Source organism: Raphanus sativus, chromosome 1 (genome assembly GCF_000801105.2).
Source record: "Raphanus sativus cultivar WK10039 chromosome 1, ASM80110v3, whole genome shotgun sequence".
Classification (NCBI taxonomy): domain Eukaryota; kingdom Viridiplantae; phylum Streptophyta; class Magnoliopsida; order Brassicales; family Brassicaceae; genus Raphanus; species Raphanus sativus.
Genome location: NC_079511.1, coordinates 188,123 through 210,149, shown reverse-complemented (window position 1 = coordinate 210,149; position 22,027 = coordinate 188,123). Strand labels below are relative to the sequence as shown.

Genomic DNA, 22,027 nt, shown 5'->3' with positions numbered 1-22,027 from the left:
TTGCATAATTTTCGGGGTCATTTTCTTTTTGTTGAACTGTTGATATTTTGTGTCTTCTTCGCATGGGAAAAATAATTCAAAGACAGATGCACAGATTTTTTTTTGTTACACTCTCGACTTTTACTCTTTGTCGGGTTATGGAGTTATGAGTTTTCATTTGTCCCTTTCATTTGTTACTTTTTGTAGTAAATTCCTAAATGATTTTGTCTTTTGAACGAAACTAAATTTTGAAATGATTCTCATAACACTACTGTACATGATCTGGCTTGTGGACAAGCTCATTAATCATATTTTTTTGGTAATTCGATAAATCATCCTTTTTTGGTAATTCTATCGAATAGTACGTTTTAAATTTTTGTTATAAAAATAGCCAAAAAAATAAAATGACAAAATCGTTTCTTTTTATTTTAAAATTTTTAATTTTAATTTTAATTTTTAAAAATTCGAACACATTTCAACTCAATCTCTCAACTCTAAACCCTAAATCTTAAATTAATTTATCCAAAAGTTATAAATGTATATTTACCTTTCAGTAAAACTTTTTTTGGACATATATTTGTTGATAGTAATCCATATATAAGACAAAAAATCGTTTTGAATCCCGAATCAACTAGAAACTGAAAACCCAAGTAATTCTGAAAACATTACATGAAGACTCGATTCATACCCCCAAATGTCTTCTCAATTTAACATACATGCTTATCTTTTTTGAAAATTCAAAAAGATGAATTATTTTGGATGCATTTTATTAACCTTGGAGTTGTTAGCCGAAGAGACTATGAACAAGACTAATCAATACTATATTAAAAGGCAAATAATCTCAAAGGAGAGAGTATCCACGTTGGATGATTAAATTAGCCAATCAGAGAGAAGTTATTTATCCATGTCAGCATTGCTCTGTCGACAACAAATTTGGTCATTCATATGGGCTTCTAAATTTCGAAATGGCCCATGTTAAGCCTTTTCCTTCCAAGCTTGATCGTCCATGACCTTTACACTTCGTCTTCATTGTTTAACTCTCAGAAATTCGCCGTTACCACGATCACTCAAATCGATTCAATATGTTCTTTACTACTTTCTTCATGATTTCGTTTCACCTCCTTTGTTTTTCTTCCTATATAAAGCCTTTTACATCAACCTAAACCTGCAGCCTCCACAGAAGAAGATAGAGCTGGATTCAGATTTCATTCGATGAAATAGTTCAATGAGAACTGCAACAGGAGAGCCGATCTATAAGGTAAATCTAATATATAGTTTGTTGGTAATGTATTATTCTCTCTCCCTGTAGGTGTTAGATTCAATTATCCGACTTATAGCTGAGACAAACATTAACACCGTCCAAATACGCAGATTAGCTAATCGATGGACAAAATCTACAGGAGCTCCAACTACTACTCATACTTGACAGCAACAGAAGTCGCTTGCGTACATCTCCTCCTTTACGTTGTTCCGATACAAATTCCCTACGGCTTGGGAATCTCGAGGTTTCGTAATATGTATTATCTTCCTCGGGTCGTTCACAGGTAAGGAAATAGTCTCACTGTTTGTAAGAATTTTGATCTGATCACTTCCTTTCAGATTTTGAATTACTCCGCTTTTTGAGGACGACAGAGTTTCGAATTGAAATGTGATGGCTCGCATGAACCTCTCTCTTACCGAACATAACCGCGGGAGAGATCCACGTCATCATGAAGTAGACTTCGCAATCTTCTCTCAGAAACTCTGTTACTCTCTGCTGAAACTTCCCCGACACGTCTCTGCCTCCAAAAACGTCGAGAACGTGAAGATTGTTATCCTCCTTGACTGTGAACGTATAGTTACTTTGCTCTCTCTCTGACCTCAGAGGTAAGCAAGGAACAACTGTCTTGATCTCTATCGTCACAACCTCTGTGAAGTCTCTAACCAGTACATGAGAGACGATGAAGATCGTGAAAACGATGAGAGATATGACTGAGGCTGCAGATTCTGTGAAGAGTGATGATCATGAGTGGTTTAACCGCCGGTGATTGAACATCGCCGTGAATTTCTTGGTGATGACGTTATCCATTTTGGTTAAGAATTAAAGGTAGGAGGAGAACTCAGTTTTGTGAAGTCTGTGTTTTGTTGTTTTTTTTATAGTTTGTTTTTTGCTTGGGGTTGAAGCTGTCGTGTTCTGAAAAGTTCTTAAGCCGCCAGAGAACGTAGACTTCATTTTATTATTATTATTAACGAGTGGTTCTCAACTAAGCCTATAGTCTGATTACAATGCAAGGGAGAGAACAAAACGGTGTTCATTATGTGAAAATAATGAATGTGTCTAACGATTTCAAAGGCCAAGAATCTTGGCAGGTTCCTGTTTTTCTTTCAAAATGTAAATCAATCGTGAGGGTGAGACAGCTGGTTCTCGCTGATTTTCGCTTCTAACTATGCTGTTGAATATCATAACTTTAGTTAGCAAGACTTTCCGACATATTTAATGTTTAGTTTAATCTTGAACCAGTGTAAAATAGTTACCTCTTCTTAGATATTGTCTAATGTCTTTAGGATTGATGTTTTCTTACTGCATTGATACTTTGTAAAAGGCGACTAGAAAGAACAGTGTGGCTTATTTCTAAATGTTATGATCATTATCATTACTGTCTTTTAGATATCTGTTTTTGCTTTGATATTTTCAGCCACTAATCCAACGTGACGGACCAAAGTGCAAAAGATGTGGAATCTACGAGGAAGACAACTTTTATATATGATTCATTTGACCCTTCTCATTCACCGCTGAGAGTAAATACACACATGCAAGGACAACAAATTTATTGCTACTTTTCTCTGTCGTGGATGCTCACAAGTAGGGGCTGGTGAGTTTCCAAGAACAGTATATCTTGAGTTTTACATTCATTTCTGTTCCTTCTAACTTTACAGTTTAATTATGGTGTCGGGGTGAATGTGATCATTAAAGATATCACATGCTTATTTTTTGTAGCTGAATGCATCCATACATGGAATTGTCAAAGCTCTCTTTGAATCTTAGCGTGGGTTCCAGAAGGTAAATCAGTTTTTACTAGACAGTTTTTTTTTTGAAGTTTTTGTTTCCACATTGAAGACTCTCCTGCTTATATAAGGTGGCAGACCAAACTATAGTGTTTAAGTTATATCTCCCTCAAGGTTTTTGTAGTCTTCTACCTAAACCCATGTGGAATCATGCATTCATGCCTATGGGTTTGTTTTCCTCTGAGTTTATAAAATTTTACACATTAATCTTATAGAGAAGAAATTCCTGGCAATAAGTTGGTAAGTGTTATAGAGAAATTTTAGAATCTCAAATGTTACTTTAGATTAGAAATACTGCGTCATGTGTTAGCATTTGTTTAAATTATTTTTAAAAGTAAATAAATGATACAAGGTTCTAGCGACAACTTGCTAAACCCTTATTTTTGTTTTAACCCAGTCGTTGCTAAACCCTTATCTGATTAGCGGAGACATGGTCAGCAGGAACAAGGTTGGTAGATTCACACCTTTGATCTCAGTTTCCTTAGTTGCCCATAATTTCACAGAAAAATCCAGATTTTCTGATTATGGATTATACAGGAGTGTGGCAAAATTCCTGGAGAAAGCGTTTCTGGAGCAAAGGGAGAAAGGTGAAGAAGAAAATGCGAGTTTGTTACAGATTTGCAGAGGAACAACTCAGACGGAAAGCGCAAGACTCTTCTACGAGACTTTGGATGTCACACCTGGTTTCTCTGTCCGGTTCAACTTTGTTGGATTTATCGGTTTTCAAGTATTGGAAACTCTCTTAATTGATTTGAGATGGGCACTAACGTGTTCTAGGTAAAAATCTTTGCCAAGACTGATGACTTTCAGAATCAGGCTCACTTTCTGAATCTTGCCAGAGCAAGTTGTAGTTCTTTGATTTCGTTTTAATGAATATATTTTTAAGTGCAGCTCAACATATAAAATGTCATATTTGTCGGATGTTGAGCATTAGATCCATATAGATTTTCTAAAATCATACTTCATTTGTTTTATTTTATATGTCGTTTAAAGTTATCTCACACATATTAAAAACTACATTTTTGTTATAACCCTAACTAATATACTATTTTGTCTGTATTTGATAAGTAATGAAGTAAGAGAATATGAAAAAGAAAAGAATATGAATAAACTGAATAAGTATCTATATTGAAGATATAAAAGACACCTAAAATGACACAAAATTTGAAGTTTAGAGTGATAATAATTAATACTCCTACTGTATCACTATAATGTGTTTAAGGATTTCAATTTTATTCCAAAGTAAGTGATGTTCTTTTAGTTCTAGATAAATGTAGTTTGAAATTTGTGATCAATTATAAAATACTATTTTTTATTGGTTAAATTAATTTAATTTAATATTATTTTATATAACCAAAATAAAATACATAAACTTTTGTGTTTTCTTAATCTTGGTGCAAAAACCATAAAAACCTTTTAAAATGATACAAAGGAAGTATAAAACAGAGGGTATAATGAAAATTCAGACATAAAAAAAAATACAATTTATAAAACCGCATATAAGAAATGGAAACTCATAATTGAACAGAAAACCAAAAACTATTTAAATAATTTATGAATCTAACAGTTTTTATAGTGACAACTCAAATAGGTAGAGTGAGAAATCAAATTATATTTAAGACTTAATTATTTTTTGTTATTTCTATTTGACATATATTTTATATATTAAAACAATAAAGTTTAGTTTTAAATAAATCAAAAATCATATTATTTTATTTTGCAATGCAGTAATATTATACATGTATATATATATACTTACATAGAATAATATATTAATTAATATTTACTTAAAACTTATGGAAATAACCCGGGCGTAGCCCGGGAAAGGTTCTAGTTGTCATAATGATTAAAAAATATGTGAATCCATCACAAAAACAAAGCAGGCCGATAGGAACTTATGCTGGGCTAAGTTTAAGGCCCATTAAGATAATTCTGTTCTCGGTCAACTTCTTTAGTCTTAACACTTTCCTTTGCCAAGGTAATAACGTTTTATTGTCTTTTCCAGAGTCTCTCTTCCACAATCCAATTTCGATCTCTTCACAGATATCGCAGTCCGATCTTCTCGATCACTCTTGTCTCTTCGTATCACTCCAAGAGAGCTGAGATGGAGGTTGAATTCAAGGCAATGCTCGACGATCTCGATGTTCTCGAGAAATCTCTCTCCGATCCTGCTCCCATCCACAAGGTGTTGCTTCAGATCTCGTCTTTTTAAGTGGATTGTTCTTTGTGGGTATCTCATTTTGTGGATATTATATTGGAAAAGAACTGAACTTTCACATGCATTGGTGTGTTTTAGAGTGATATGACTCTCTGGATTCTGTTAAAAAGCATTCATCTTTATGTGAATTGGGCTTTTTGGTTTTTTCATTGCATGTTTTGGGATGAGTCTTACATGAAAATGTAATATTCTTTTTTTTTTTGGGCTCTGCAGCTGCGATCACATGTTGAGAATCTAGTGGCTCTGTCCAAGTGTAACCCTCACCGGCGTTCCAAAGTCAAGGTCTGCTTTTTATATGATAAATTAATTTGTAGTTTAAGTTTTACTATATATATATAATCAATGCAATGCAAAACGTTTTGATTTTTCAGGAATTAAGTTCGGAAGTGGTAGATAGTAATCCTTACAGTAGGCTTATGGCACTTCAGCGGATGGGTATCGTGGAGAACTATGAGAGGATCAGAGAGTTCTCAGTCGCCATTGTTGTATGTATTTATCTAAAACTCTCTTTGTTTCCAAGTTTTCATATAAAATTGTATTTATCTAAAAAAACTCTACATGACATTGACAGGGGATTGGTGGTGTTGGAAGTGTTGCTGCTGAAATGCTGACAAGATGTGGTATTGGTCGTCTTTTGTTGTATGACTATGACACTGTCGAGCTAGCTAACATGAACAGACTCTTTTTCCGACCTGATCAGGTTCTCTGTTTTCATTGAAATGGACATTTTGTTTGTTTGTTTGTTTGCTGTGTCTTCTTCTCTGATTCTAATGTCTGCCTGTGTGATGGTGACCCTAGGTTGGTATGACAAAGACTGATGCTGCTGTTCAGACGCTTGCTGAAATTAACCCTGACGTCGTCCTTGAGGTATGTTTTCTACTTGATGTCTTACATCATGGGGTTTAAGCATTACTGATGCTAGTTTTATCGGTAGTTTATATCATATTTCCTAGTAAAAATAAAAAGTCTATTGATGTGCTGTGTTTGATTTGAACTCTTTACTTATTTAGTAGGAGGGTCTGTGATCAGTGTGTTGTATGATGTTTGTTTATTCTGTCTCTTTCTGGATTTTATATATTGTTCCTGAGTATTATTAGTTGCACATCTGCAGAATTCTGTTTTATGCGATTTCTATTTTTTTCTTCTTTTCCTAGAGTTTCACAATGAACATAACAACAGTGCAAGGCTTTGAAACCTTCGTGTCTAGCTTGAAGAACAAGTCGTTTTGTCCTAGCAAGGAGGGCAGTGGTGTGGATCTTGTTTTGAGTTGTGTCGATAATTATGAAGCAAGGATGGCTGTCAACCAGGTAGCTCTGATTTTTTCTTCCTACAAATTCCACATAGTTCTTACTTCACCATCAAGCTATTTGATATTTCATTGTACATACATGATTCAATCAATCACTCACAGCATTTGATTTATCCTTTGATGTATAGGCATGCAATGAGTTACGTCAGACATGGATGGAGTCAGGTAAATAGTATGAAAAGCTTATAATTAGTATGTATCATTGGGAAATGGGAACCCACCAATGCTGATGTGCTAGTCATCCTTTTATAAGTTGTGTCAATACACAAAATAAATAAAAGCACTGAACATACTAACAAAGACTATGATATTTTGTGTAGGTGTTTCGGAAGATGCTGTTTCAGGTCACATACAGCTTCTAGTTCCGGGAGAAACTGCTTGTTTTGCTTGTGCACCTCCTCTGGTATGTTCTCTTCTCTTCTGTCATCACTCATACAACTCTTAACATACCACACTCTGCCTTGGCCCATGAGAGAAAGTGATACTTGGAACATATGTAAATTTAAGGATTTTTGTGATCCAAGGTGTTATTGATACTACACTTGCTTCTCCTCTAATAAATAATTTCTTTATTTCTGGGGTAGGTCGTGGCATCTGGAATTGATGAACGGACACTTAAGAGGGAAGGAGTCTGTGCTGCATCTCTTCCTACTACCATGGTAATTTTCTAACAGCCTAACAAAAAAAATTGGATATATTCTTGACTAGTGTTATCATATTTGCCGCTAATGCTTTTGTTTTTTTAAGCCTTATCTATGTTCTAAGAGTTGCTTGATTGATGTCAATTCAGGGTGTTGTTGCGGGGCTTTTGGTTCAAAACTCTCTAAAGTTCTTACTGAACTTTGGTGAAGTTTCTCCATACCTGGTACAAAACACTTCACGGTTCATTATAGACACATTATCAAATGAATCAGTTGACGTTTAATGTTTTTATGCTTCTGCTACTTTACACACAGGGTTACAACTCACTGAAGGATTTTTTCCCAACCATGCAAATGAGACCTAATCCCCAATGCTCGAATGCAGCTTGTCTAGAACGGCAGGTAACTTGAGAGTAAAACATCGACTACAAAACTCTCTCTTGCTCGTCTTTGTTATCATGTTTTGTGGTTAAATAAAAATGGAATCTTTAAAAATGCAGAGAGAGTACATGCTTGCGAAACCAGAAAGAGACGCTGCTGCTAAAGCTAAGATGGAAGCAGAAGCAGCAACAGCTATAGATGATGGTCCACTCCATGATGATAATGAGTGGAACATAAGGTAACAACTCCAGTGAAGTAGTTAACAAAAAATCATCTCTCTGTCTCTTTTTAAATTGCAACTTGAAACCTGATGGGTATATCATGTCTTATTACAAGTGTGGTCGACGATGAAAATGAGAAGGATACTACAAAAGCTTCCTCAAGCTCAGGTATTTCTAACTTGGGATTCTCTGTACTATTAATGTGAAAAATGCATCAAGTTTAGGTCTTCTTCTTCCAGTGATCTCTACATCGATTTTGTGTGTTGTATAGATGCATTGCCGGAAGGGCTTACTCGGGAGCTTCCAGACGCGGATGAGTATGAGAAAGAAATACCTATAGGGTCTGGAGAGGCAGAGGAGGAGGAGGACGACCTTGAAGAACTGAAGAAACAGCTCGAAGCTCTTAATGCTGCTTGAGTCTTTGTGGTATAGTTGTTTAGCAGTTTTTTACTTGAAAGAGGCGGCAAATGCAATTGTGTAGACCATATAAGAGTGTTGGGGTTTTGATAAATTGGATCTCATGGACATATAAACTTACTTGAATAATTTTTGGACAATGGTTTCTCTCCCTTTTTATCTTTTGGCTACCAAAGCCGAAGATATACCATCTTTTTGCAGCATGGCTTTCTATGAATATAACTAGACTAACTTTTAATTTTTAATAAATTTAAGTAGACAACTCTTTTTTGTCACCCTTAAGTGTATAACTAAAATTGAACTTCTAAAAGAAACCATACATGACATAACAAGTGTTCATAGAGACTCGCAATTTTTAATAGACTTACTTAAGAAGTCATTCTCAACTTCTCTTTCGTTTTTCAAATTTTTTTTTCTTTTTCAAGTTTTTGTTCTTTAGAAGATGCTTAAAGATTTGATGATGTCTAGAAAAATCAAATAAGATGACGTGTTTGTGAATGGATGATTGCGTTTTCTTTGGTGGAGGACCAAATTATTTCCTTAATATGATTTATGTTAAATATTTTATTTCCTTATTATCGTTTTTGGTTGAAATATTTGGTTTGAATACGTAGTAGTTGTTTGTTGATTAAATTAAGCGAAAACTGTCGACCAACTACTTAAAGGTTAAATAGTTATGTGATTCAACAAAAGCTAGAAGCAAAGAAGCTTCATAACGTTTTCTCAAAATTCAACACGGTGAGAATACTACACGTGTCGATATAAACCCCATACTTGCACGCTTTTGATTTGAACTTATCCACATTACTTTACAGAAAATACAATCCTATTTCATGATTAAAGAATTTGATCGACTCACTCATTGATTGTATATAATAAATTGGAATATATTCTGGTGAATGGTGACATTGATGTTCTATGCTCCACGCGGTTGGGTTCTCAAAACCTTTCTTTCTCGCCCTATATATTTACATACACACGCATTTGTAAAGATATTCAAAGATCAAAATCATTCTTGATCCATACAAAAGAAAACATATACACACATAAAACTCTTGCTTTCGAATTCAAATTCGTTACACTAATCGTTGGAAGATGAGCCAGTACAATCACAACCAATTTGCAGGTACGAAGATTCCTCTGTTTATTAGTTTTCCGTTGTCTTTTTTTCTTTTTACTGTTTGGTTATTTAGAGTAGAAGAATTGTTTGTGTTTCAAAAAAAAAAGCGTTTCAAAAGAAAAGAGTAGAAGATTAGTAAAGACTATAGGCAAGTTCTTGAACATTGATCTTGCAAAGATTAATGATATATTGGTTAACGTAGGAGCTACTAACCCTTCACCACCGATGTCAACCGGCCCAGCGCCCCCAGCTCCGATTGGTTACCCGACGAACGACCCGAGTCATGGTTCGGCGGCTCCTGTTAAAGTCGAGACCAACTCTAAGGGTGACGGATTCTTTAAAGGCTGGTAAGTAGTGATCATGAAACTTTGCTTCTACATAACTATATTCTGTATGCCTTAAAGCTTTCGATGATATAGTATTTGATTATTTTTAATTGAAATCTTGTGTTTGTAGTCTTGCTGCCATGTGTTGCTGTTGTGCCCTGGACATCTGCTTCTAAGGAGATGCAATATAACTTTGGAATGGTTTTATTTACGAGTTGTGTGTGAATGTTATGTGAATTGTTTTTCCCTAGCCTTTTTGTGTATAAAATAATAATTCTATTATTGGTTTATTGATTCTTGTAAGACGTGTTTTGTTATTCGAACATATTTTTATGGTCCTTAGTCTTTATGAATTTCTGATCTTTTTTTTTGAACAAAAATGAATTTCTGATCTTTTAATTCATTTTCTCTTTACTCTCGTTTTTGTTGTACTTTCTAGTCTAACAAGACTATATGATTACAAACCAATGAACCTAATCAAACAAGAATATATATGATTATCAACCAATGAACCTTACAACATATATCGAAGGGTAATATTCCTTTTATATTCTCCTAGCTAGAATAAAGGCGAGAGAGTATAGCTATCATCTCGCGATTCTAGTTTATCTCAGAGACAGGACGCTTTATCTTGAGATAATAGCATCGTCTCTGCTTTGCAATGGCTAATTCCTCATTGGCTTAGATTAGTATTATGGCTAACAAACACCAATCGAATGGACAGGACAAAATCCTAATTTTTTTAACCAAAAACGAAAAATTCAAAAGGATTAAAAGCCCTAAAAGTCATTGCTTCTGTTCCAAGTAACAAACCCTACCTAATTACTTTGTGACCTTGTGTTGAATCGGACCAATGACACGCCATCAGCGCCAATTTTGTACATGACTTTCTGTATTTTGTGATTTGGTTTTAACTCTACCGTCTTCTTCGGTCTGCCAGTTGCTTTTTGGGATTGAGTTTGCACCGAACCCGCATGGATCGGCTCGGCCGGTTCCGATGGTAATGTAACTTCGACCGACAACGTTAAAGCTCCTTTGTAATCGTCATCAAGCGATTTTGTTTTATCAGAAACGTACAAAATCATGTCAATAAGCAGAAACTGAGCCTCTAACTCGACTATTCCAGCGTCCATAAATAACTCGTAGAGTTCTACTTTCTCTGGACAATCCTCGTCTTCAAATATGAAATTGTCGACAGTGGAGGAGAAGAAGGCCTCTTGTAATGGAAGAGACCGCCCTTGTCGGATAATCTTGACATGAGCATCGATAGTGAACTCTTCTGCTTCTTGTTGATGTACAAGTCGATGTTCAAGTTTCAACTTAAAGGGAGAAGAATGATTATTGTCGTTCTTCATGGTTTTTAGTTTAATAAAAGAGTGAGATTGAATCTAATTAGATGTTGCGGCCTATATATTAGCCGAAACATTAGGTCATTGTTTTGACTGTTAGACAATTTAACGTTAATTGATTTAGTCATAATGGAATATCTCATAATTAAAATAAGTAAAAATAATAAAAAGCAAAAGAGAAAAGGAAAATAACTTTAGATACATATGAGAAAAGAAAAGTAATATTATATATTATTTGATGTTTTCTGTTTTAATAAATTTTTTATTTTTATTATTTGAAATTGATAAAAAATTGTTTTATCACATTTTAATATTATATTTATTAAATTTTCGTAATTATATGTTTATTAAATTTATTTAAATTTTTATTTTTGGTTTAATAATATTATACATGTATTTATTTTATATAAAATACTATATTAAAAATTACAAAACATTAATTATGAAAAGCACGTAACAAAAATATATATTTATTTTAGTAAAATTTGTATTAATTTGTAATACATGTTTAACTATATTATAAAATAAAAAAATATTTTAAAGTTTGATGAATCTAATACTAGTATTAAATATAACTTAAATAAATATTATAATCAATATTTTAAAATAAAACAAATGATAATAATTATTTCTTGATTTCTTACTTTCAAATAAAATAAAATATAAAAGGTTTATGATATTTTTTATAACATAAAAATGATAATAATAGCTTAGTGATTTCTTACTTAAAAATAAAAAAATATTTTAATCATGTAAAATCATTTAAAATATAAATAATACAGAATATTAATATATAGTTACAAATTGAACTCGCTAATAATAATAACTGAAACAAATTTGAACTGATTAATAATAATTAAATTATATTATTTAGTGAAATATAATAAAATCTCTATAATATTATTTGAGAAGTCAGTTTCCTACGTGTCGCGCTCACGTTAACTCTCACGGTGGTTGATTACAATGATACCTTAATGAATCAAATATATCTAATTATTATTAAATATTTATTTTATCTTATTTTTCCTTTTTTATTTAGGGTTTCCTTTTACTTTTATCAAATAACTTATATAAAAGAAAAATTCAAATTTTAAAAACGAAAAATATATAGTGTAATCCATAATAAGGAAATTTTACAAAATAATCTTCATTTTAAATGAAAGAAACAAATTCCCCTTTTAAAACATAACCTTAAACAACATAATATATATTTTAAAAGTATGAAGCATTTTATCTAAATCAATATATATCTCAAATTATTAAAAAATAATTTAAATAACATAAATAATGATATTAAGATATCTTTAGTGAACAAAATTTAATGTAATCTTCTTTTTATGTTCCCTTTTATAATCTTCAAATAACATATATGATAAAGTGAATATTTATAAAACTTAAAACGAAAATATTTTTAAATATAATGTGATTTTATGAAAAAGGAAAACTTTAGAAAATAATCTTGATATGATAGTAAATAATTAATCTTTCTTTTTAGAATGTATCATTTATGTTTTTATGAAATTTGTACATATAATTACTTTATTTTGTTAATTTTATTTTTGAAAATTAACATATATTAAATTACTAATTCCTATAAAATTAACATTTTCTTGGAACTATTTACAACTAGAAAATTATAAATATATATACACATCTAAGATGAAAACCAAACAAATGCAATGAATACAATTAATATGATTTGGTTGAAATAGATTAGAAATAATTATACTTGAATTTGATTCATATGTAACTCGAAATACCACCAATCCAATTTTTTTACAAAAAGTCAAACAGTAAACAAAAAATAATATATTTTCACTTATAGTGATATTTTTATATATATAAATTATAGAACGACTCAACATATTACTAAATAAATATGAAATTCTCAAATAATTTTATAAATATATTGACCAACTATTGCAATTAAGTATCATTGTTATATTTATTTATGTAACTTTGAATTGATCGACACTTTCAGTTTATTTTTACTATTTAATTATCAAAACAACATATACATTAAATTATACATAATCTTATTAAATAGATATATATATATATATATCTAAGATAAGAATCAAACTACATGAAAATTAAAAAAAAAAATAATCAAAATTTTAATTTGTATTACAAAAATATCTTAGTTGAATTGAAACAGTAAATTTTATATGATATATCCAAATAATAACCAAACAATCGAGATATTATATATCCAAAATTATACATTTAATTAAAATAACATAATGTTACATAAAATAAACCATGCATATTGATTATAATATAAATAACAAAATAGTTAAAAATTTTAAAATTAATAAATTATAATAATGTAAATAAATTATTATAATATATTTACTTTATAAGTATTTATACCCGTGCATGAGCACGGGAAAATCACTTAGTATGTATATTAAGGTGTAACACTATTCAATTTACACCAAATTTGATGGGATCGTGTCATTATTGTTTTTTATTGGAGATTCAATTACACAAAATTTGGTGTTTTAGTGTCCCATTATAATTGGGATAATAAATGAATTTATAAAATTTATTCTATAATATTTTTAAAAAATATTAAGCTGTAAAAAATATTTTCTATGTTTTTACCAATGAATATATTCAAAGAATTTTTTTTCGTATGATAACTTTGACCGCCCCTTCTCATAAAAATAATAAAAAGTAAAAGAGATGTTATAAAAAAAAGTAAAAGAGAAAAATAAAACAACTTTTAGATTCATATGAAAACTTTAACTGTTGAATTTTGAGAATTATTGTATCAAAAAATTATTTTAAATATAATATTTAAAAAATATTTTTTGATGTTTTCACCATTGAAAATTTTCAAAGTAAATTTATTTTCATTGCTGTTAGCACACAATTTAGATGGTTTATATAAGAATGTAGATGAACCATCTAAACAGTCGATCAGATTCTTGTGTTACATAACACAGCATTTGGCCTTGCTTGGCAAACAAATAGAAAAGAACGTTTAAAAAACAATCACACCATTGAAGAACTTCAATAGTTTTTCCCAAGAAGGATACCTATAATGACAGACAAGATAGCCACTCCAAGGACGATCTTCAATGTCATGAGATGAGATGTTCCAGCTTTCTGAGTTGTTGTAACGTTTCCTGAAGAAGACGAATGTGAAGGAGAACGTTGCTTTTGAGTTGTAAAGGATAAATCAATGTCTCTTGATTTAACTTCTACTTCTTCTTTTGCCTTTGTCTCGGTTTCCTGTAAAGTTTGGTTTCTATAAAAACAGAGCATTTATATACTAAAGAAACACTTTAAGTTGATATGAGTGACTGACCTTAGACTTAGCATCAGCAAGCTGCACTTTCTTTTCAAGATCTTTGACCAATGATTCTAGATGAACAATCATACTTGTCTTAGCTTCAAGCTCTTCTTGTGATTTCTTTAGAGTAGCTTCCAACTCTGAATGCTTCTGAGAAACCGCTTCTTTCTGTCTCCTCCACACACAAACACAAAAACAAGAATCAGAAATTTGTATAAAAAAAAAGTTAGTCCTAAAGTTAAAAAGAATGAAAGAAATAAAAAAACTCAAAGAGAAAGATTCAGTAACCTCTTCAGAAATGACTGTGAGATGCTTGAAGCTCTTTATACAGCTGAGTTGCTTTCTTGTCCTCCAAGTCTCTGTCACTCGCCTTAGTCTCATGTCCATGCAGTTTTGAGGTCAGTTCTGCAACCTTTTCGACCTGGTGTTGAAAAGCAACATCATCAAATTAATGAACAAGTATTCATCAATAGCATATGATTATTGTTACCTCTTCTTTCAACTTAGCTTCAGCAGTTTTCAATTGTTTTTCTACTTCTTCAAGGTTGGTCTCCAAGACTGACTTCTCAGCAGCCATAGCACTGAGCTTCTTGATTTCTGATACCATAGTATCCACTTTAGACTTCTCTACTTCAAGTTGTTCTTGAAGCTTTACAAGCTCACTCTTTGTGCTCTGGTATATCTCATTGACTTGGTTATTCTCTTCTGCAAGAGAACTCATCTACAACAGTAAAGAGTGTCAATATATAATAAGATGGTTTATTAATACTTTGGATTCTGAGAATGTTTGTCTACCTTTGATCTTAATCTTTCTCTTTCAGAAGTAAGCTTGTTTCTTAATTCTTTAATGGATGCCTTTGAAGCATGAAGCTCTTTTGCTGCTTGGTCTTTCTCAGCTTCTAAAGCAGAGAACATCGCTTGAAATCGCTGGTCTCTGACCCATGACTGGCTAGTTCCTGGTTCAGCTTTAAGTTTACCTCAGCCAATGATCCATTTTCTTTCTCAAGCTCTTTGATTGTATCTTCAAAAGTCTTGAGCTTCAACAGAGACTCTTCAAGCTTCATTTTTCTAGTATTAGCAACTTCAGATGCTTCCTGAATCTCCCTTCTATGTTCCTTGAGCAGGTCTTCTTGGGCTTTCAACTTTGCAAGCATGTCTTTAGCTTCTATGTCTCTCAGTTCAAACCTTTTGGCTGCTTCTTCAGTCTGTCTTGTCGCGGTTTCCTTCTCTGCATTTAGATCTTGAATCTTGATCTTGAGCTGGTTGTTTGTATCTGCTAGTAGCTCGTTCTCCATGGAAGACTGATCAAGATCTTTTTTCAAAGAAAACGAGTGAGCAGATGCTACAGCCAATTTCTCTTCATATAATCTTAGTTTCTCAGCCAATGACTTGGCCTCTGCATCTCTGGTTCTGAGTTCCTCCATTGCCTTTTGGATACTAAGCTCTGAGTGTTTTTGCATAGCTTCAAGCTCTCTGCTTCTTGTGGTAACTTCTTCTATTTCCCTTGCTTGCTTCACAAGTCTCTCTTCAGACTCAGTTATTTTCACACTATATCCATTCAATGTTTCCTCTAACGCTTTCTTCTCGCCTATGGCTACACTTAAAGCAGCTTCAAGGCTAGAGTTTTTCACTTGGAATGCTTCTAGGTCTTTTAGTTTTTCCTCTGCTATCTCTAGTTTTGACTGAGATGTTTGAAGCAAACCTTGTAGCTCAAGGCAGCGCTGAGTACTCACGTTTCCAAGATCTTCATGCTCTGCACCTCTCTGCAAAGCTGTCCTCAGATCTTCTTCAAGCTCTGAGATTCTCGCTGATGATTGGTTCAGAGATGATTCCAGCTTAGTTACCTTCTCTTGGTACTCCTGCATCTTTCTAGCCGAATCTTTCTCCTCCTCTTCAGCCACTATCAAAGCAGATTTTAGCTGAGAGACTTCAGAAGATAATGCTTCCATAGATTTCAACTTCTGCTCAAGGTCAGAGTTGTTGGATAAAGCTTGAGACAGAAGAGCATCCGTTTTGGAGATTTTTTCATCTGAAATCTTTAGTTTCTCTTCAAGTTCATCGCAGTTCTCTTTTCTTTCAGCTGCAATGCGAGTGATCTCAGCTACAGATGTTTCAAGAATCTCTTTCTCTTGCAACACGTTGGTCAACTTCTCATTAGCACTTCTGATTTTTCCTTCTTGGTCTTTTGACAAGGCAACGAGCAATTCCTTCTCTTTGAGTTCTTCCCTTAGCTTCAGATTAATGCTTTCCTGTTCAGAGACTTTAAGAGCCATTGACTCTGCTTCCAACCGAGGCTCAGAAGCTTTCTCCTTCTTCTCTAATTCTCTTTGTGGACTGCTTGAGTATCTTTCAAGTGGAACTTTTTCTCTGCTTTCTCATCACCCTTAGTGTTGTTGATTCCTTCTTTCTCAACTTTTATGAATCCACCATCAAATGCAGTATCCTCTTCTTCTTGCTGCATAGCTTTATCTTCCTTTGTCATTTCTTTGTTCACCTCCTGTAATAAACCGTCACAATACTTAATCTCCTACAAGAACTAACAAAAAGGGTTGATAGATGTGATCCTACTTAAAAAAATCTTTCTTTGCCATATCTTTAATCCTACTTAAAGTGGATGATATAAGAAACAATTTTCCTTGAGTTTTAGTTAGGAGTGAACTTGTACTTGAATTGTTGAGACTTTCAAGTAAATGTTCAATGCAAAAAAAAAAAAGAAACATTCGAGTTAAAAAAAAAAACTCACAAATATGGTGAGAGAACAGAACATTATACCTTAGCAGAAACATCGACCGTGTTTAGATCTTCAGGTGCACCTTTAACTACAGGAACCTCAGAACTCACTTTTGTTTCTTGGTCCATCAAGCAATTTCTGTAACTTTTGTTCTGCAACCAATGAAAGTTAGGGCTTTGAGATGGTATATTTTTGCATGAGCGAGATGTCAAACGTCTATTTTTTTTTTTAAAATGTGTCAAACATCAATATTTAAGCCATGTTTTTTAGAGTGTTTTGTTTCTTGTATCTTCCACGCAACTTTAACCTTGATCATTTTTGTTGTGTAATCAAGTTCATTTGAACATTCCAACCGCAAAAGTTCAAGAAAAAGAAAGTGCTAACTTGTAAGAAAGAGAAACCAAAAGTCGTACAAATTAGATTAAAAATAACAGAGGTGATAGGATCATCTCTTTTGGATTTAAAATAAAAGAGGTGATACGATCATCTCTTTGTGACCGGTGAGATGCATGCATCATTTATTGTTACATTCCATTATCAAAAAGATATTCAATTCTATATGGTAGTAGATTCATTGTTATTATTAATATTTTGACTGAAAAGATTTATTATTGCCAGCAACATTCTTTTAAATATTGTAAAAGAATATAACAAAAAAAGATAGATCTACAAATGAGGGTCACGCCCGTATCACAACGAGTTTAACCTAGATTGAGACCTTGTGAATTGTGATCATGCAAATTACAATGTGATCAAACCATTAAGCAAAGACATATTCAACTACGTGATCATTGTGTCTCGTCTGACAAAGGATAACAAGTTAACAACGGCTTTTATCAATCAATAAAGAAAGAAAAGCAACATAATTATTATAAATTGACAAATATTTTATAGATTTGCACTGAATAGGTTGTGCTCAGGGTGTAATCAAGAAAGTCTACTCCTCAATAAATAAAAGACATTAAATGGCCCAGACTGAAAAAAAAGACATTAAATGGCCACAAAACTAGTAGTTTTCTCTTTTGAAAGGTTCTGAAAATATAATATTTTAGATAAGAAAGTGTATATTTAACAAATAGATAGGAAAAAAAATCAAAAGAGAAAACGCTAAATTTTAGTATTAAAGCTAATGATAGTTGAAGACGAATAGAATTTGGAAATTTTATTAAATTTAACAAAATAAATAATCAGAAAACCATTGACAATAAATAATTTAAAAAAAAAGAAAAAAATCGTAAGCAATAGCGACGACCAGATGCAGAGTGACACAAGTATATTAATTTAACAAGAAAAGGAAGTCTTGAAAGAAGAATTGTTCCAGAACTACACTTTTAAAATATTATTATTAATTGGAAAAAAATCTGATTCAAGACTATCAAACTTTGTTTGAAATTCTGTCAAATATGGTTACACAACAAAAATGATCAAGGTTAAAGTTGCGTGGAAGATACTACAACGTCTCATTAAAGTTTTGATATATGTATTAAATCAGACTAAACCGGGTTAACCAAAGAATGTTCGATGGAATTAAGAAACTGTAATCATTAATCTAGTTTTCCAGACGTTATATTTCTACTGATACATACATCTCCTGAAAGTTACTAGTAGAAGATGATCGATCCATCGAGTGATTGTAATCCAAAGTCGAATCATATAGCGATCGCTTTCAGATATAGTTTTTGAGTTTCAAGTAAATCGAAAACAAAGAGACGACTTGGAGCGATCACAATTCCAATATGAACGAAAATCACTTCAAGGGAATGAGAGGAACGAAGCACACATCATAACATTATTAGCTAATCCTTCTAAGAGTATATAAATTAAAGGTATATCGATACCTATAGATCGATCAAATCCAGAGAAAGAAAAAGATCAAACCAAAGATACAAATAACCTTTAGCAAAAAAAGAAAAGATACAAATAACCAAAGAAAAATGATGGAGACGCTTACTTGAACGTTGAAACTGCTTTAGTCAGTTTTTACTTTGTTGGATTTTATCTTTGATTTTTATCGCAAATGCATAGGAGAAGAAGAAGACGAAGAGATGTCAATGGAAGACGAAGAGAAGTCTTTGTGTTTATAAAGTGGACATCAACTCTTTTGTATTTTGAAAGGCAACTCCGGCGGATGTATTGTCTTAAATTCCTATTATACCCTTTCTTTTAGTTTTCCCGGTTTGAGCGTTGGATTCAATAAACTTATATGCTTCATGGTTAATTATTACATAATCAGTATCATTCTAAACCAATTTTTTGTATTGCTTTTTGTGTGTTTTAGCTTGAAAACCATCATGAGATTTTTCTTCTATAAAAAATTGGGAGAGGTTATATGAGTCAATTGGGAAGAACATATGAGATATGGTGGCTAAAAATGCTGCCATGGAGAGGCCCATATCAGTATGGAGAACCAAATAGAGGGAACATCAACAAAGCTCCTAAATCAATTAAAAAAAACTCTAGTGTTATCTGTCAAACAACAACCATAAAATTTAAAGATGTGAAGTTAAAGTTAGAAAATATAACTTAGATAGCCTTATCCTAGTTACCATAAGGTTCAACAAAATATATAGTCAAACATAAATTAATGAATTTTTAAATGTGTACCCAACTTCCAAATAATGAAGTTTGTTGAATGTGTGCATATCTAGGTTTGAAGTTTTTATGTAAACTAGTATAACAACAATTTAAAGTCGAACAGAAGTAAATCCCTCATAAATGATAATCACAAACAGATGAAAAAATTCATTTTTGGTTACTTATATTTTATACTAGTATATAGTATAATCACTTTACATTTGATAGAAGTAGTTAACATAGACAATTGAGATCGCCGAAATAAAATAATGAGTACAGTATATATCTTTTCTAGTGTTTTCTTGTAGAAATCATGAGACTTTGGTAGGTCGATTGAGATAGTTTAATACTTTATAAAAGCAAAGATCAGAAATGGGTAATTTGCAAGGCATTCCAACAAATTCTTACCCTTCATGCTATTTCATGTGTTCCCTTGTCTATTTTATGCGTTCTCCTATCAGAAAAAAAGGAATTCCTTCACCATTTCCCTCTCAGAACCGTAAACACGACTAACCAAAAAAAACCCAAATTGTTTCCAAATATTTCCAAAATATCATTTATGCCGAAAATGAAATATCGATGCATTCTACTAACTTTATCCATAGTCATTGCCATCATAGCCATTTTAGCATCCAAAACTCTGTTTAGCACACATCCTAGAGTCTTTATACACAATCCTTTTGATATTTTACATGGTATTAAAGCAGTATCATATTCAGGTTTAACATCCTGCAGCAACCACCATTATCATCATTACTGTCACAAACCATCTTAGAGTAAAAAGAAAGTTTCAATATGCGACGATTTCCCAAAAATATACCTCCACCGGACACGGGACACCGACACGACTTCCTATCGCTGCGTGGATAAGAGCGGCTGCTGCAATTTCACGACGGTGCAATCAGCCGTGGACGGAATCAAAAACTTTAGTCAGAAAAGGAACGTCATTTGGATAAACTCCGGCATGTACGTAACCATATATTTTTGCGAGTGTTTTTATAACAACCATATCTAATTATTAAGGTCTAATAAAAATACTATACCTAAAGTAAATACATATATACTTAATTGTGTGGCAGTGAAAAAGTTTCATGGCATGGAGGCCCTACTCACGTGTCATCTTCGTTTCCACTTTTCATGGCCGATGTTATCGCGCCAGAAGGCTGGAACAACTTCAACGATCCATCTAGGGACGCGTAAGCACAGGGTCGGCTCAAAGTATCTGTGGGCCCTTGGACAAAAGAAAATATTTAATTTTTTTACATGTATTTTTGGACAACTTAATTTTTTGGACCCTTATCTTTAACAATTTTTTAAAAAATTATACCTTCTTTTAACATTATTTTTTTCAAAAAGTGTTTGGGCCCTAGGGCCCACGCCCCTCTGCCCCATACCTTAAGCCAGCCCTGCGTAAGCATATCAAACACTACAAAAAAAAACCTTTCCATATATTTTTGTTTATATTAAAGAGGTAGGTTAGTAGTAATAATCAGAAATATGTTTATGTTTGTGTCTAGGACAAATCAGAGCCGTGCTTACCCCTTGTCGAGAAAGGCAATGGCCTTAGGCCCCATAATTTTTAGTTAATATTTAGGGCCCCATTTTATATATAAAAGCATTAGTTAGTGGATATATGTTATGGCCTGATCGTGTAGCTCATTTGGTTTGTGGGCTGTGCTCCACCTCATGGGTTTCATGGCAGAGAATAGAAGAGATAGAAAGTGTTATATATGTTTACATACATACTGTACATAAAGAGTTTTTTTTGGTCAAAAAAACATAAAAGAGTTTGATTGTATATATCTTTTTTTCTAGATTTTAGTTTGGATTCTTTTTTTTGGATTTCAATTATAAGCATAGTCATTATATTTACCATTTTAGTTTTCTGTGAACATACCGAAATCTTATATGAAGAGATCATCTGAGGAAAAAAATGCCTTAAATGTTGTAGAAAGAAAAAAATTGCCTTAGGCCCCTGAAAACGTTCGCACGGCACTGAGGACACTATTTTATGGAGAGTATAATTGTTCGGGTCCAGGGTAAAAATCTCATTTCTAATAACCCCATTAATCATGGTCTAATATTTGGGAGAGGGCACAGTATTGTTCAGAAGCTTAACGAGACTGAAGTTGCTCAACTCATTAAACACGCCTTTTATTGATGGAGACCAGTGGTTACAGTTTCCGATATTTAAATTAACCAATAAATTAACAAAAATGTAATTTTAATTAAAGAATCGACAAAGTACAGTTGTTCTTATTTCATAGATTTCATGATTTGAGTTTGGAAGAATGCTGCCAAAAATGATTTAACTTCTTTATATTTTTTCAATATAATAAATCAATCTTTTGTTTAACTGATTTTTTCATATTAAAGACATGAAGAAAGATACAAGCTTAAGAGGCCTTAGTTTGT

The 22,027-nt window shown here is 32.5% G+C and overlaps 2 protein-coding genes, 1 long non-coding RNA gene and 1 pseudogene across 5 annotated transcripts; 2 read left to right on the top strand and 2 right to left on the bottom strand.

Annotated features, from left to right (window-relative positions):
• Nucleotides 1-981: 981 nt before the first annotated feature.
• Nucleotides 982-4,043, top strand: LOC108814347 (uncharacterized). 3 transcript variants are annotated; one of them, XR_008942343.1, is made up of 7 exons: nucleotides 982-1,237; nucleotides 1,351-1,484; nucleotides 1,579-2,065; nucleotides 2,655-2,831; nucleotides 2,957-3,019; nucleotides 3,422-3,472; nucleotides 3,562-4,043. It is a non-coding gene; the product is annotated as an uncharacterized LOC108814347 (long non-coding RNA). The 3 variants fall into 3 exon arrangements; XR_008942337.1 differs by having other exon boundaries at nucleotides 983-1,237; nucleotides 1,351-1,523; nucleotides 1,612-2,065; XR_008942327.1 differs by having other exon boundaries at nucleotides 1,351-2,065.
• Nucleotides 4,044-5,016: 973 nt separating this feature from the next.
• On the top strand, nucleotides 5,017-8,351 carry LOC108851336 (ubiquitin-like modifier-activating enzyme 5). The gene is made up of 14 exons (XM_057001210.1): nucleotides 5,017-5,209; nucleotides 5,456-5,524; nucleotides 5,614-5,727; nucleotides 5,814-5,942; nucleotides 6,041-6,109; nucleotides 6,397-6,549; nucleotides 6,680-6,716; nucleotides 6,872-6,954; nucleotides 7,136-7,210; nucleotides 7,342-7,416; nucleotides 7,508-7,594; nucleotides 7,693-7,811; nucleotides 7,910-7,962; nucleotides 8,066-8,351. The coding sequence occupies exons 1-14, from the start codon at nucleotides 5,129-5,131 to the stop codon at nucleotides 8,209-8,211; spliced, it is 1,290 nt and encodes a 429-aa protein (XP_056857190.1). The 5' UTR covers nucleotides 5,017-5,128; the 3' UTR covers nucleotides 8,212-8,351.
• Nucleotides 8,352-9,916: 1,565 nt separating this feature from the next.
• On the bottom strand, nucleotides 9,917-11,178 carry LOC108852826 (uncharacterized). The gene has a single exon (XM_018626308.2). The coding sequence runs from the start codon at nucleotides 11,010-11,012 to the stop codon at nucleotides 10,476-10,478; it is 537 nt and encodes a 178-aa protein (XP_018481810.2). The 5' UTR covers nucleotides 11,013-11,178; the 3' UTR covers nucleotides 9,917-10,475.
• Nucleotides 11,179-13,842: 2,664 nt separating this feature from the next.
• LOC130507256 (uncharacterized) lies at nucleotides 13,843-19,148 on the bottom strand (annotated as a pseudogene).
• Between the last annotated feature and the right edge of the window lie 2,879 nt (nucleotides 19,149-22,027).

Coding starts and splice junctions, on each gene's coding strand:
- LOC108852826 (XM_018626308.2), bottom strand. CDS start 11,012: ATGAAGAACGACAATAATCATTCTTCTCCCTTTAAGTTGAAACTTGAA.
- LOC108851336 (XM_057001210.1), top strand. CDS start 5,129: ATGGAGGTTGAATTCAAGGCAATGCTCGACGATCTCGATGTTCTCGAG. Junction 6,550..6,679: donor CAAGGATGGCTGTCAACCAG/GTAGCTCTGATT, acceptor TTTGATGTATAG/GCATGCAATGAGTTACGTCA. Junction 6,955..7,135: donor TTGCTTGTGCACCTCCTCTG/GTATGTTCTCTT, acceptor TTTCTGGGGTAG/GTCGTGGCATCTGGAATTGA.